The 17,606-nt window shown below is 29.0% G+C and overlaps 1 protein-coding gene across 2 annotated transcripts; it reads left to right on the top strand.

Annotated features, from left to right (window-relative positions):
* The first annotated feature begins 5,004 nt into the window (after positions 1 to 5,004).
* LOC114181229 (short-chain dehydrogenase TIC 32, chloroplastic-like) lies at positions 5,005 to 13,899 on the top strand. Of its 2 annotated transcripts, none has more exons than XM_028067624.1 (8): positions 5,005 to 5,146; positions 8,358 to 8,589; positions 8,672 to 8,751; positions 8,873 to 9,026; positions 10,601 to 10,679; positions 12,261 to 12,345; positions 13,285 to 13,355; positions 13,484 to 13,899. In XM_028067624.1, exons 1-8 carry the CDS (start codon positions 5,041 to 5,043, stop codon positions 13,646 to 13,648), a joined length of 972 nt encoding a protein of 323 aa, XP_027923425.1. In that variant the 5' UTR covers positions 5,005 to 5,040; the 3' UTR covers positions 13,649 to 13,899. The 2 variants fall into 2 exon arrangements, with proteins under 2 accessions (XP_027923425.1, XP_027923426.1); XM_028067625.1 differs by having other exon boundaries at positions 5,023 to 5,146; positions 8,350 to 8,589.
* Positions 13,900 to 17,606: the final 3,707 nt, after the last annotated feature.

Genomic DNA, 17,606 nt, shown 5'->3' with positions numbered 1-17,606 from the left:
TATGTAGAATGGATCAGATGTTACAATTGGCAGGTCTGTTTCTGAATGTCTATGATTTGCAGGTCTGATTAACATTGGCAGGTCTGTTCAATTAATGGTGTGGTTTTAGCAAGCATGCAGAACAGACTTTGCAGTCTGATGAACATTTACTGATGGATGTTTCAACGGATGGATCCGTCGGTAGATGTCGTTGTAACGCTACCGACGAACCCTTTATCCGTCGGGAATTACCCACGGATTGATCTGTCGGTAATAGATGTCATTACCGAAGGATTTTTTCGTCGATAATTGCTGACGGATTAAGCACCCGTCGGTAATGGTTACAGACAAGCATTTTACCGACTGATTTTTTGCCGTCAAAATTCCGTCAAAAATCAGCTTTTACCGACAGATATGGGATTTTGCCGTCGGATATGGACGTCGGTAATAAGAGTTTTTTTTTTTGTAGTGGTATTTGGATTGTGGATGATGTTATGTTTCATAAAATATTCTTTTCTAGTTTGTGCTGGTTTCTGAAAAAAATATGCAGGTTTAAATGTGGGAATAATCATAAAACAAAAAATGTATTTAAAAATAATAGTATATTAGGCCTCGATTCTTACCATAATCGAGACAAAAAAGGGATCTATGGCCTCGATTCAGACCACAACTAAGGCTAGAAGGTCTTCAAATTTTAAAATTAATTAAAAAATTGGTGACTATATGGCTTCGGTTCACTCTAAAACCGAGGGAGAAAAGTGAGTCTAAGGCTTCGGTTCAATAGAGGACCGAGGTAGAAAGGTGTGTTTTGTCTTCGATTCACTCCCGAGGCCGAAAACCATCGTTTTTTGGTCTCGTTCTAATATGTTTCAGTTCTGAAACCGTGACAAAATATCAAAAACAATCGGACCAAAAGTCTTTATTGTACTGGTGTGTATATATATATATATATATATATATATATATATATATTATTTTGAAGGTGTAATTATTAATTAGATTAGATTGATTTGATTAGAGAAATTAGATTATCCAAATTTTAATTTTGATGATATGAAATAAATTACATTGGGATGAAAATATTCCTTGTTTGACTGTGAAGGTCTCTAGTATAGTGATAATTATATATCAAACATATTTGTTTATTAAATTTTAATTTTAATTACAGAAAAAATGTAAATATTCAAGAATAAGACTAAGATAGTTGTAAGAACATTAACGTTTTTATGCTCAAGAATCACCTTTTTTGAATGCAATAAGAAACACTATGAACTTAAAATTCATTATATTGTCTCAAACATCCACTCCCTAGATTATAGGGGTGGACATGGATTGGATTTTTAATGATCCAATCCACATCCATTTTAGATCCAAATAATTGGATTAAATTTTTGATCTAAATCCATTTTTTTAGCAAAAGTAGTTTGGATTTTTTTTAAATCCAGATCCAAATATTTGGATCAAGATTTAAATCCAATCCAAATATTTGGATCAAGTTCAAAATCCAGAATCCATTTTTTATAAAAGAAATTTAAATTGATTTTTTTTAAACTTGTCTCATTAAGCCCCGGATGACAAAGATGGGCCCGACGACCTTGACGACCTAGACGAGATCGACGAACCGGATGACCCAGATGGGCCCGACGATCCGAAAAGGCTCGACGATTTGAACGGGCCGGACGACCCCAATGGGCCCGAGATACGGACGGGCCAAACGAAACGGACAAACCCGTCCAAACAGTTGGGCCCAATCGGGTAATCGGGCACGTTCAAGTCGTGAGGCCCATTTGGGTCGTCGGGTACGTCAAGGTCATTAGGCCCGTACGGGTCGTAGGGCCCGTCCAGTTCGTAGGGCCCGTTCGGATCGATACGCCCAATCGTGTCGTCGTGCCATCTGGGTCGTAAGGCCCGTGTAGGTCGTCAGGCTCGTCCAGGTCGTTGGGCCCGTCCGGGTCGTCGAGCCCGTCTTGGTCGTCCGAGTTGTCAGGTCCGTCCGGATCTTCGGGCCCATCTGGGTCGTCTGACCCGTTCGTGTCGTCGTGCCCATCCGGGTCGTAAGGCCCGTGTAGGTCGTCAGACCTGTTTGGGTCGTTGGACTCGTCAGACCCGTCCGGGTCTTTGGGTCTGCCTGACCCGTTCGGGTCTTTGAACTGCCTAACCTGTTTTTGTCATTGGTCATGCCTGGTCCGTTCGGGTCTTTAGGTCTACGTGACCCTTTCGGGTCTTCGGGTCCTCCTGACCCGTTCAGGTCCTCGGGCCCGCCTTACCCGTTCGATTCTTCGAGCCCACCTGACCCGTTAGGGTCTTCGGGCCTGCTTGACTTGTTCGGTTCTTCGAGCCCGCTTTACCCATTCGGGTCTTCGAGCCTGGTTGGCTCGTTTGGATCTTTGAACTTGCTTGGCCTGTTTGGGTCTTCAGGCCCACCTGGCTCATCAGGTCATTAGGCCCGCTTGCCCCGTTCGGGTTATCGGGCTCACTCGAATTTTCCAGATCGTTTGGCCCGATCGACTCGTTCAGTTTGTCGGGCCTGCCTAGCCCGTTCATATCTTTAGGCCCGCCCAACCTCTTATGGTCGGTGGGCCTGCCTGGTCTGTATAGGTCGTCGAGCAAGGCTCGTCTGAGTCTGAATTTAGCCTAGTCCATCTCAATCTTTAGTCTAGCCCAATTAAAAATTTAAATTGAAAATTTGGATTGGATTTTTTGGATTATCCATATTTAAAAATCTTGATTTATAAAATGGATATCCAATCTATAAAATATATAAAGTCTAGATTAGATTGAAATCCATATCCATTAAATGGATTTTAAATGGATTGGATTTTTAATAAAATGAATTATAAATGGATTGTATTGGAGCAAGAGTGGATTGGATAAAGAAAATTAGATTTTTTGCCCACCCCTACTAGATTATTTTAGGCAATATAAGACTTTTCAAGATGTATTATTTTCATCTATCCAACAATATTAAAGTTGGGTTAAATAAGTTTTTACCTCTGAATTTTAATGTAAAATTAAAATTTGTTTATGTCTGAAATATGTTAATTATGTTCAATATTTTTTTTATGTGTTAAATACGTTTTATGTTAGCATTTGTGTCGTTTATATAATTTGACATCTTCTCATTTTAATGTTAATCGAAAAACGTTTTTGACATGTCAAAGAGATTTAACATAATTTTGTTAAAAAGATTACATATTTTTATTTTTTAAGTTTAAAAATTAAAATATATCAAATATTTGAATAAAGACAAATTTTAATTTCGGATGAAAATTCATGAAAAAAAATATATTTAAGCCATTAAGTATAACAATTCTCTTTCTGGAAACAAACAAAAGAGGGATGGAAGTAAGTTTCAGTTTTTATTAAGATGAACCTACTTACTTGGGTGGTTGAGAAGTTACCAAAAAACGAAGGTAGCTGAGAAGATAAACAAACATTCATAGCTGCTTATCGTTATGTTCGATAAATAGAGAATATATAAATAAACAAGGTTATCTTTTGTTTCTAAATTAAACTAAATTATATATTATTTAATTTTTATATTGAATTAAACTCTGTAAAATATTTATTATGTAAAATATTTTTTATAAAATAAATGACATATCGAATATTCATCTAGAGTAATTTTATAAATAAATAAAATTGTATAGTAAACTATAATATAACTTTTATATATTATTTAATAATTTAAATTATTTTTATAAAATTAAAAATAAAAAAGATATTTAAATTAATTTAGAAACGGATCATTTTAAAGATAAATTAAAGAAAAAAATAACTCAAGAAACAATTATATATAAATTAAAAGATAATAAAAAATAGATGAGAAATACTACACATTAAATTGATTGGTTGGAAAAATAAATTAAAATTATAAACTAACAATAAAATATGTTATAAATAATAATTAACATATAACAAATTGCCTTGTTTATAATAATTATAATAATATTAAATTTATACTTATGATTTACTTTTGCTAATGCAAAACTCATACTTTTTTGTATTTTCACTATTAGACCAGGTAAGGCACTTAGTTTTCTTCTTTTATATTATAATTGACATCTGAAGCTGAAAGGATTAGGTATACTAAAAGCATAGATTGAGAATTTCTAATAAAATCTTTTTCTCTATCAATATCTTTAATTACTGTGATTAAGATATTTAGCTGTATTTACAGCGATATTATTAAAAAATATACTGTCAATTTCAATGAGTTTATTCATCAAAACAATTGGTACACATACCAAAAATAATATACACTATAATATAATATAAGAAAATAGGCATTAATTATATAGTCTCTCACCAACCAAATACCACTGACACGTATAGCAGAGAAGGCGAAGAAAGTTTGCATCAGTTAACTTTTTTTCTGTTAATGCACAGAATTTTCATTAATTTGTATCACTGTCAGCAAGCTCTCGAATTTTTTTTCTTCCTGCTAAGTTTTAACTTATCTCTTTGTCCTTTCTAAAAAGGAAAATTTTAATGATTTTAGCTCTATAATAAAAGTAATCCTTTTTATTTTGTTTTTCTTATTCTCCCTATTTTCGTTTAATTTATAATACATATTTTATTATATTTGACAAGAAAATTATGCTAGGTCAACTATAGCATATCTATTTTGATTAACTTCGTCTATTTCCTCTAATATCTCAAATTTAAAAATAGAGCAATTGCAGTACCATTTGTAAATAGTGGATTTTCCGAGATCAACTAGATATAACACTAAATATGAATTCAATTTACACATAAAAAATTAATAGACAATATGATGATAACTTTTTTCATTTTCAAAATAAAATTCACATATCAATTCCCAACAATAAATTAATAAGTTCCTATATATAAAGACGGAAAATAAATAAAAGTTAGAGTATAGAAAATGCTAATAAAAAATTCACAGTTGTAGGGTCGTGATTTCTTTCACCTAAATGCCATCTAACACCTTCATTTATGATTTGTGTAGGTGTGTTACTGCACACACACATATTTATATCAGCAACTGCTACTGCATTTCTGCAATGAATAGAGAAGATATAGAAGTAGAAAAGAAAGATGTGGGCATTCAATAGAAAAGGAGATTCTGGGTTTTCATCATCTTCCACTGCAGAAGAAGTTACTCTTCGAATCCATTCTACTTCTCTCACTGCAATTGTCACAGGTCACTCTTTTTCTCTTTCTCTTTCTCAATCTTCTTCTTTTTCTGTTCAAGACTCATCACATTTTCCATGAGGTAAAGAAAAAGATTATCTTATAAAATATATAAATAGAGGAATTTGATTCGTATAACCATTTCACTGTATTAAAAAGACAAAAAATATTTTAATATATGAAATTATTAATTGTAAATATATAAATTTAGTAATATAAAAAAATTAATTATTTAAACTTTCAGTAAAGATTTTAAAGATTTTAAATTATTTATTTCATATCTTAAAATTTTGAAAGACAATTTTATCTTTATAAAATTTATTATATGCATTTATATTATTTTAATTAATAGACTTAATTATTTCAATTTTTAATATAAAAATAATAAAACAAATATACATTAATTATTCCATAACTATTTTTTCTTAAGACACTTGTTATCATTAATTCTTATAAAAACAACACTATCCCATAAAAAGAAAGGACTCCCATACCATTATTGTCGTGATAAAGTTGGTGTTTAATTTTTATTTTAGAAAGGGATTTATAACTAGTTTTCTTTATAACTGCTTTTGTTTTATTCCATCAAATAACTCTAGTTATTTTTCTTAAAAGAAAAATTAAATCGGCATTGTGAATAAATTTTGACCAAATAACTTTAGTAACAGATTTTTAAAGTACCAGATTATCTTCATAAAAAAGGAGATATAAAGATGATTTAGTGATAAAGTTCAAAGGAAGGCTGAGAACAATTTGAAAGCATGAGGTTGGTGATGAGCTTGGAAAGGAGGGTGAAATAGATAGTTTCAACTTTCCACACAAACAAATAATAACAACTAACATTGTCAATAATACTTCTTAAAAAGTAATATCTAAGTTATTAGTAGAGGAAGTTGAATTACAACCTCTCATACCCTCCTTTCTAACTTTATTATTAAACCATCCTTATAACTCATGACATTATATCTTAGTAACTATTGTGGATCTTTACTTTAAGATTTGGAGGGATCAAAATAATATATTTAAAATTTATATATGTTTTAAAGAGTTAATATGAAACCCTCCTTGCATCTATCATTCTTTTAATCATAAAAGAAAGTCCTTTTAACTAAAAAATTGGATCTTTAATATTATGTTTGAAAGTATACAAAGGATTCGAAATATGTGAAAGAAGTAAAATTTGTCTTGTTTTAATCTTTATGTCTTTACGGATATCTTCTCTTCTTATTTCTAAAAATAAATCCATTCTTTAAAACGGTTATAACAAAATATAGTACATAATTTTTATTCTATATTCATAAAAAAAATAAATATATAATAAACTCATAAGATAAAAAAAAATACTATTTACTAAATTAATATTTTATTATCAATTTAAACAAAAGAGAATTACCTTTTTTATTTTCAACTAGAACATATGTTAAATCAGAACATAAGAGTTTGTGGTTAACTTCCTATTTTTTTTTTTCACAAATAAAAAAAAACATATAAGAGTACAAAATAAATACAATATGTGAAAAATTGATAATAATAGAAAACATAAAAAATATTTCAATAAATTCGTTTATTCTTTATTATTTAATTTTATATTTTATTTATTAATATTAAATGTTATAATTTATAAAAGACGAATTAAGAATACGCATAATTTAATTGTCATAAATATAATATTTATTACATATACTTTTAAAAGAAATTTAAAATTTTAGGCGGCATGATCTCCTAAGGATAAACTAGAATCCGTCATTGCTCAATAACTAGATTGATTAGATTGTTACAAATCACACGCATCACCAAGTTGTCCTAACACTATGTATACGTGGAATTTATTATGTCGGTTCTTAAACATTTACGGTATCGATTATTTTTACGTTATAGTTGCAAAAGATATAAAAAATATGATCTTTTTATAACTTCAAAAAATATCTCACATAACATAATAAGTTGAACTATGTCAATTTATCCTAATAAGTCGAACTTATTATGCTTCCTCTAATGTGATGAAAATGTTGTTGATTAAAATTGCATCAAACGCAAGAGATGTCTATGCAACCATAGCAGGAGATCCAAATACACTATTATTCAAAGATACTCACAAAACATTCAAATACAATATTTTCTTGCTAACATTAAAGTATAAATGTCGTCTTTGGGAAGGCTTTGTCACAAAAGCTACAAATGCACAAATTCAACATTTCTAAGTTCTTTTTATTTACCTATCATTCCTCTTGTAACCCCTAAAATCTTTATAGTTAGTCGATTATTTCTTCTTCGTCTTTATAAATGTAATGGTGCTGAGACGGAATTCAACACTATAACCTTAATGCAAGACTACCTTTTAAGAAAATATTTTATTTTAAATATATATATATATATATATATATATATGGGTGTCACGGATTAGCTCACCACGAGTTGAGTTAAAAATGGATAAACTCAACCCGACTTATTTTTTAGTGAACCAGAAATATTGTCATCCGGCTCGACCCATCACGGATTGGTGGGTTAGTGAGTTGACTCACTTACGATTTTTTTTTTACAATTTATTTTTGTATATTGATTACATTACAATGATAGTAAATTAACTTAATTTATTTGTTATAACAGTGAAATCAAAGTGTTTACCTAATTCTCAAAATTATTCAAATATTATTGAGTAACATTCTTGCATTTAAAAATATAAAATTGTGAACCTAAATAATTAGAAGTAGTATAACATAAGAATTTTAAAAAAATTGTAAGAAAATGTTGGTGAGTTAAGTGGGTCAACCCACTCAACCCGGTTCGAATCCATTTAACCTGTAAGTTAAGTGAGTCGGGTTCAGTTCAACCCACTCTTTAAAAAACAGAAATTTTCTCAACCCAATCGGACTTAAATCCATCGTGAGCCGAATTAGTTCACGGATTAGAATCCATTTTGACACATACACACACATATACATATACATACATACATATATATATATATATATATATAATTATATTTTGGTGAAAGAAATTATTTTGTTTTTATAATTTTTTCTTTTTTAATTTAAAATTTTCATATAATGAAATGAGTTTTGGAATGTCAGGGTAAAACATAGTTAAAATGTAAAAATTTATAATGATGTCTTATATAGATTTTTTTAAATAATAAAACTAAAAACTCCATAACCTTTTGTTTGTTTGCTACATATGCATACAAATTTTGATTGAAGTTGTTGTTGTTGAAAGAACAATAGGTGCATCAAGTGGTTTAGGTGCTGAGACAGCTCGAGTTCTTGCATTGCGTGGTGTTCATGTGATTATGGGAGTGATTGAAATGATTGATGCATATAATGTGAAGGAATCAATTCTTAAGCAAATTCCCACTGCTAAAGTTGATGTGATGAAGTTAGACCTAAGTTCAATGGCCTCTGTTTATCATTTTGCAGCTGAGTTTAATTCAACTTCTCTTCCATTGAATATTTTGATGTAAGATCATTCAACTTTCTAATTTACTATTTCACTACGTAATAAATAATTCTTTCTAATTTTTTTTTATTTAAATTCTAAGAAACAATGCAGGGATTTGTGCACCCCCTTTCATGCTATCCAAGGATAACATTGAACTTCAATTTGCCGTAAATTATTTAGGTATATATTCTCAATTTATCTAAATTTCAATACATTATTCGGTGGGTTGTCAAATAAACTTTGAGAAATTGTGAAAAAATATAATCTCATTGTTTGCATCTTGTGGAACATAATTTGACAGGTCATTTTCTTCTAACAAATCTGTTGTTGGATAATATGAAGAAAACAACAAAAGAAAGTAAGATCCAAGGAAGAATTGTTAATGTCTCCTCAATGGGTCATCGATTTACATATCCTAAAGGAATCCTTTTCGATAAAATTAATGATCCACCAAGGTACCAACTACTTCGAATTTATGTTAGTCGATTCAACTTGTGTCAATCGTTATCATATGATAATTAACAGTTTTGTATTTTTTTAAGTTAGTGTTGAAAATATTACTTAATTTTTTTTTATTTAAATTAATTTTTAAGAAATATTTCAATTTTAAATATATGTTTCAATTTTAGGAAATTAGTTATTATTTTAGATTAGGAGTGAAATATTCTAAATATTTTATACTTGATATTTTGTTCTATATATAAATATATCAATAAAATACAAAATATGTTCTTCCGTATAACATATCATATATATATATATATATATATTATATTTCTTATATTTTTAAAAGTCCTAAAAATTCCAACAGTTAGTAACTAGATAGGTTAATCAATGCTATTATGAGAAAGTTAAACCCTCCCTTATTAAAATCCTCTCAAGTCCATGGAGAAGTGGATTTTAATTTGTTTTTTCTTTTTCTTTTATAAAACTTCTTATACAAATTTTTTTTTATAATAGGTTCATGAATGTTCCACCATAACAAGACAAAAAAAAATAGCATAAACTATTCTTAATGACAACTAAGTATCAACATGGTTAATATCTATCTTTTTTGGTTGATGCAATAATTAATGTTGATTTATTATGGTTGACCTCGTATCCACCACTAAAATAAACATGGAGAATGCTAACCAGTGCTCTCAAGGTAATGGTTAAGGAATAATTAATGTATCATCATTCTTACATTAAAAGTTGAAATAATTTAGTACAGTAATTAAAATAGATAAATGCACATAACAAATTTTATAAAGACAAAAATATTCTTTTAGATTTTTAGACAATAACTTTCTAATACAAAACAAAAACTTTAGAATTTTTAAAATCTTTACTAAAAAAAACAAACTAATAAAATCTCAAATTAACACTTTAATTATTCTTTTTTTTTGTAAAATTTTTAGATGTTTAACACTACTTTTTTTGTTGATTTTTATGTTACTTTAAACTTTCTTATGTTGTTTTTTTTTGTAAATTTTTTTTATGTTTAACACTATTTTTTTTGTTGTTTTTTCTATTAATTTAAATTTTTTTATGTTTAATTATATTTAATTTTTAGCAACATTAAAATATAGTTATTTTATTATTTAATTGGTTTTTAAATTTTATTTGTGAACATTAAACAAAATATTAAATACACCTGTACAATATTTGACATTTTTGTCCTTTAAATAAAATAAAGGTGCATTAATTGTTATTAGATCATATTTTATTTAATACTACACTTATCTATATATTTTTGTAAGATTCAATATATATTAATTATCCTTAATCAGTGTCTTTAGGACACTGGTTAGCAAGGCCCAATAAACATTAGTATTAACTTTCATTATTAGTGGTAATTTTGTTGAATATATTTCTTCTATTGATGACTTAAGTAAAATGTATCGTTTTCTTATAATTTATACAATATTTCTATTTCATCTTTAAGATATAAAAATTTCTGCATATACAAAAATATTAGAATTACAGTATGATTACAAACTATGTATAAGTGTTTTTCATAATTCATTTGCTTTCTTATATGTTATAGTTACAACAAGTGGCGTGCATATGGACAATCAAAGCTTGCTAACATTTTACATGCCAATGAACTTGCAAGACGTTTCAAGGTTCTACAACACTCAACTTTTCATTATTTTGTTTAATTCATAAGTTCTTTTAACCATAATTAATGAAACAATGTGGTTGTCTATAGTAAAAATCAGAAGAAAAAAAGGCTTAGTTTCTACTTGGAGATACTAAAACCCTAAGAAAGAGTTGTTATGCTTTATTAGTTTTTAGAAATAAATAAATAAATACCAACTAACATGCTTCTCCAACCTCCGTACTTAGAATCTGAGTTTATGAACCGTAGGGTTGTTCCTCTTAGTTGTAGTTAATTACCATCTTCGTTAATTTCTTACAAGTACTACATAAAAAATTGTTAGATATCCTTCACATTCTCTTAATAGTTTTATATCGTTTAGAATTTAAGATATGTTAAGAACTAAATTTTAAGTTTAACTCAACTTTACAAAATTAATTTATAAGGTGAAATTTGCATCCTATTATATACTATAAATTCACTTTATTTTTAGCTAATGTGAGATCTCCAACATGTCCCTCACGTCGAAACATACATTTCGAGTGTGAGACTAGACACTAATGTGTGGTTCGATAGCAACCTGATAGTATAGGTGACAATATAGACTTAACAAACAACAAATATCAAAGAGTGGATATATGACACAATAGGTTAAACAAATACAAAATCTAGCTAGAACAAATTCAAACTCGTGACTATGATATTATGTTAAGAATTGAACTTTAAGCCTAACTTAAGTTTACAAAACTGGTTTAAAAGATAATGTTTACACCCACTTATACTATACTGTAGACTCGATTTATCTTTAGTTGACGTCAAATCTCTAACAAGATCAAGAACAATTTAAATATACAGTCTTCCTTTATTCCTTAAAAACACCTTTTAAAGACAAAATTATTATGGAATTCCAAATTTCAAATGAAACAATATCTTAAAAATGACGATGATCCTAACTATGTTTATCTCAACTGACTTAAAATTGGAAGACCTTTCAACTAAATCATCAAAGTCAATCTTGAAAAGAAAACAACCTTTCTTACTTCTCATATCTATGACCTCATTTGCTCCAACCACACCCTACAATAACTCTGTCTCCCAAACATTTCCTTTTATTTCATATTTCCTCTCTGAACCTTTGTACTCTTCATTTTATCTCTCATTAATTTCTCTCCTAACATCTGTGTTTTGTTCATTAATATGCTACCAAGCTGTTGCTTCCACTGTTTAGTTCACCTTTTCAGAGCCTTTAGTTTCTCTTTTAAGACAAAACCTGGTGAGCCTTGCTGTTACAGAGATTCCCATTCAGCCTTAACAAAAGTTTTAAACTGTTAACTTTTGACCTAAAAAGCTTAAGTTTCTCGTCTTCTTTTTTATTTGACAAAAATATTTATTTTTATTTTATCAATAAAAGCACCACCTAATAGCACATTATTTTGTATTTTGAAAAAATGTATAGGAAATAGTTAGGACAGTAAATGAAAGCTTATAAAAGGTTGTTTTTCTTGTTTATGATGTAACTTTTCAAAATTAAGAAACAACAAGATGAATTAAATATTTGTTTGTGATATTTACATAATACTTTTTTTTCAATATTAAAATTGACCAGGAAGATGGAGTAGATATTACTGCGAATTCTCTTCATCCAGGAGTTATTACTACAAATATATATCTTCACAATCGATTATTGACAGGTAATATATTTATATAAATTTACAATCTACATGAAAATTATGTAAATAACCGTGTTTAAATTTCTAAATATTTAAATTATTAGATCTATACAATTAGAGATGTCAACGGGGCGGGTAAGTTACAGGTAGTAGCTCTCTCGTATCCTTTTCACTGGATAAATATTTGTCCCGTACCGTATCCATATCCGTGCATCCGTTATGTGAGTACCTGCATATTTTTTGAATATTTACGGATATTCACAGGTATTCGCCGATATTTACAAAAAAAAAATATTTAATAAAAAAATTTAACCATAAATTCAAATAAAAATACAATGCATAACCTTTATAATTCAAACAGAGTGAGAATAACTCATTTAAATAGTGTTGAATGACAATTTACCAATAAATGAAGATTTTTTAAAACTATTTGATAAAAAATAACTCATTCAAAATCAATGTGTTAATATTTTAATAATTTTTTAATTTAAATTAGAATATAGCAAATACGGATATCCATGGGTATGGATACTATGATATCCATACTGTCCCATTAACATGCGGGTATAAAAAAATATCCATACCCATCATCCGTGAATATTTATTTTCAATATCCATTTTATACCCGTTACAGACTTTATTCGCAAATACCCGTAGATACATATTTTTTTGACATCCCTATATATAATCTTCTACTTTGAGATATCTTCCAAAACTTTCAACACAGTGTTTTGGTATTAATCTTATATTTTGTACATAAACAATGACATTGCTTGAAAAATGACAATAATTGTGTTCAATTCATTAGTTGTTCTACCTAATGAATTCAAACTTACATGTTTTTATAAGTATGTATTCAACATCAGCGCATAGGTAAGGTATATTTTTTTCCAAGTATACTTTTTCCATAAGATGATATACACCTTCAGTTTTATCGCCATCTTTGTATGGTTTGTGCAGGTATAAAGAATATTCTAGGTCCATTTGTGATTCGTTACCTAGAGCGATTTGTGTTGAAAAATGTGCAGCAAGTAAGTTGAATGACTATGAAAATAGATTATTTTTTTTTGTTACTTAAAAGTTTAACACATTTAACTCTTACTGTTGAATAACTATAGTTTTGTCTTACCATTTGATTGTCTTAATTACATGATGATAGGGAGCATCAACAACATGCTATTTAGCATTGCACCCACAAGTGAGTGGAATGAGTGGCAAGTATTTTGCAGATAATAATGTTTCAGAAACATCTTTGGATGGAAGGGACATGGATTTGGCCAAGAAACTATGGGATTTTAGCATGAACCTAACTAACCAAAAATGAACAGTGACAATGGTAATTAAGGAATACCATTTTAGTAAATAAAATGTAGTTCTGTTAATAAACATGTTGTAATTTGTAAGAAAATTGTGTTGTTCAACCTTAAAGTTTGATGCCTTGTGTAAGGGTGGATTTATTACATATATGTATTTAAATGTTATTGCAAAGCCGTCGTTTACATAACAAAATTATTGTAAGATATATCTATGCCGTAAAAACCATTGGGAAAAGTTTGTGAGTATTCACGTCAGTTCATGGTTCATACTGGAGAAATAATTTTTCTGAATAATTTCTATAATGATTTGTTATATAATGGTTATAAGTTAGTAATAAAAATGATTTATTATTTTAACAATTTAACAATTGTAAGGTGATGTCTATGTAACGACCCAAATTAAAAGGTGATGTTTATCACTGGAAGAACATGTTTCACTGAACTAATTTTAGTAATAAGAAGTTATTAATTACTATAATAATTGATCTAAATACTAAATTATAAAATAAAAATATATGAATTATTGAAATAATTATTATTATAAATAAAAAATTATAATTAATTTCTAAATTTTAAAATGTGATGAACTATACATAAAAAATACTCTTAAATAGTTAGGGATAACAATTTATAATGATTATGACCACGATGACACTCCTAAAAAAAATTCCCATTTGTATATATTAAATTAAATTGAAAATTATTTCATGAAAAACAATTTTTCATTTTTATTATTATGAATGGTTAAATTACCAATCTTTCAAGATCTTATATTGAAATAAAATAACTTTATAATAAAATTCTTCACTATAAACAATAATATCTCTTATAAAAATGTCACATTTCTTATAGGTTTAAATTTTTTTACCAAAGTTCTTTTGGAGTCTCTACATGTAATAGAGGTTTAAAACCTCCTCAGTATAACCTCCAAATATTATAGGTACTGGAGGCTTCCAAAAACATTCGCTAATTCTCCTTGAATACTTATCTATCGATGCTTACACTATAGTACCCTAACTAATTCTCCTTCAATTAGTATCATCATATACTCCTTCATCAATCAGTTATCAAAATAAACACTATAACATCCAAGATCTTGTTCAAATAACTCAATAAGTAAATTTTTAGATTCTGATCTATTTACTCAACGTGTACATTTTCTCGTTAGACGAGACGTAAAAATTTGTCATTTTCGACTAGCAAACAAATGGTTCGTCCAAGAGTTAATCATTATGACTCTAGAAGAAAATCTTTTAAATAATTCGTTCAGCGATAATTACTCGTCCAACGGCTTCCAAATTAGAAAGCCTTTGACTTTGAAACTCGTCCTGTGAGTAGCTTCGTCCAACAACTTCCAATGTCTAGGAGCTTCTGATTTGAAAACTCGTCCAACAAGTTTGCATAATTATGCAAAATGTGATTTCTGCATAATTCTTCAATTCAAAAATGACATCAAACATCCCAAGATCCTCTACGGATACCCACATAGATCATACTCAGATTCATCACAATATTAATGTCAATTTGATATGAAAACAATACCAAGCATCACACTTTCTCAAGCAAGCAGGGAAATTCTAATTACCATAATTTCATATACCAGATATCATTATCACAATTCGTATAGACATGCAAATCCAAGATTCTAACATGCTTGTCACTTAAATTAAAGCAATTAGTTCCCTTAACGTGGACAATCCAAATATCACTTACACATATAGCAGAAAGGTAAAAAAATTTGCCGTCACGTAACTGCTTTTCTGTTAATGTACATAATTTCTATATTTGTGTCATATACTTGTTCTTAATTTCGTTACCTTCACTATTTTCATCATTTTTATTATTTCCTGTGCTTCATATTCTATTTTCAACAAAAATGAGCGAATGATTAATATTTGATTGTGCTGTAATTTTGGTTTTATATGAAAAACATATTGTACGATCGGTATCAAAACATGTCTTATTATAAATTTATGATTCTCCTCATTTTCCAAATTATATAAAAATTCTAATTTATGTTTTTTCTGAATTTTAAAGAACTCTAATTATTAAATTTAGGAATTCAATTATGTTGGGTATGATAAATTTTATGATTTGGCTATATATTTTTTTTTTCTGCGCATGGTAAATCCAATTTAATTATGAAGTACATGAATGAAAGGAATGCACCAAAGTGGATTGCAGCTACATATATCTTGTCATGAAATTAAAAACCATATGCCTTAATTGGTTATTGGATGACGTGACGTGATTGGAATTTCCAATTAGAATTAAATGAATGGTGTTGTTTCACTGTTGCAAATGCAGCACACCCTCATGCTTTACTTTATGGGTTATGTGAAATTACTTTGATATATATATAATGAGGAACAAATATTTTAATTTAATGAGGGATAAAATTCTAAATATTACAATTTTGAACATAAACCGACAAAAGTTATGTAAAGAATATAACTTGTTGTTCACTTGGTTAATATGGGAAACAAATTCTAACATCAATTTACATATTAGAGATGGATGCCACCTCTAAATTAAAAAATTAATTTTATTATTATATAATGCTCAATGTTTTTGTTTTTATCCAACGAGACTTAAACAAAAACTTAAAATTAGTATAGTTCCCGTCTATAAACATAGAAAATAAGTAAAAGTTAGAATATGGAAAATGGTATAAAATATTAATATATGTGAGTATGAGTATGGATGGTAATACGGGTTGATTTGGCTTATTTTGGCCTAGCTTGCACTTAGCTCGTACAATGTGGGTCGGCCGCCCTGCAATTTCAACACGAGTTGAAAAGTCTAACATGTTCCGCGTAAGTGCAGGTCAGCTCGCTTTTTGTTCTTAATTTTTTTTTTTAAATTTTTATGATAAAATTTTCAATGTTTCAAAAAATTGAGAAATTTTAAAAAGTTCACAAAATTAAGCAGTAAAGACTTTGAGGAGTTGGATGATAAATTGATAATTCAACATTTTCATTATATTCATGTTTGTACATTGACATATATGATGTATTCTTCAAATTTAACCACGTTAAAAAATACATAATACTTGTCTTTTTTAGTTATACAAAAAGTTATAATGTTAATGCATAGTCCAAAAAACAGTAACTAATATATATAGGTGCAAATTTCTTTTGCGGGTCTGCAAGTTCACTATCCTGACCCATCTTGTAACATCCCGTCCAAATATTACGAATTTAATAAAACAAAATAGAAATAATACGTCAACATCATTTATTAAAATCTCATTTAATAATAATACCTTGTTTCCCAAAACACAGGAAATGTAAAACTTCATTAAATTTCTAATAAGTCCATAAATACAAAACTGTGAGTTTAGTCAAATAGGCCATGAGCCTTTACATTGTATTCTAAATAGAATAATAAAAACGTGAACATAAAAATTCCCCTAATCATCCCCTCTCCGCAGCTAAGTCTCACCAGCTCCACCTGCATCATCACCTGCTCACGTATACCGCATACACGATCATCGCCAAACACAAGCAGATAGGGTGAGCTAACAGTTGAAACATACAAAATATACCAACCATACATATACATGTAAAATCAATACAAATAATATAACAATAACACAACTCCTTCTTTATACTGCATGGCCACAAAAGGGAACCACGTTCTAGTTCTTCACATGGCCACAACCATGTTAGCAGTGTTCTACATCTTCTATTGAGTATCTCAAGATGCCTTGCTGCCACAACCGATAGAGCACGTGCGGAAACCATGCTACGGATCACACACCGTCCCATACCTCCCCTCGAGATCTATGGACGAGACGTACTCCCGCTCAAAACCACAATCAACCTCGCCTGCGCGAGTTGTTCAATCAAACCACACAAATGCACACGAATTCTCGCTTGGGCGAGGCATACTCGCCTAAGCGAAATGACCTACTGTTTCGCGCACACACAGACTTATATTTGACTCACAAAGGTTTGAACCCAT

The sequence above is a fragment of the Vigna unguiculata genome, chromosome 4 (assembly GCF_004118075.2).
Source record: "Vigna unguiculata cultivar IT97K-499-35 chromosome 4, ASM411807v1, whole genome shotgun sequence".
Taxonomy (NCBI): domain Eukaryota; kingdom Viridiplantae; phylum Streptophyta; class Magnoliopsida; order Fabales; family Fabaceae; genus Vigna; species Vigna unguiculata.
This window is presented reverse-complemented; position numbering and strand designations above follow the sequence as displayed.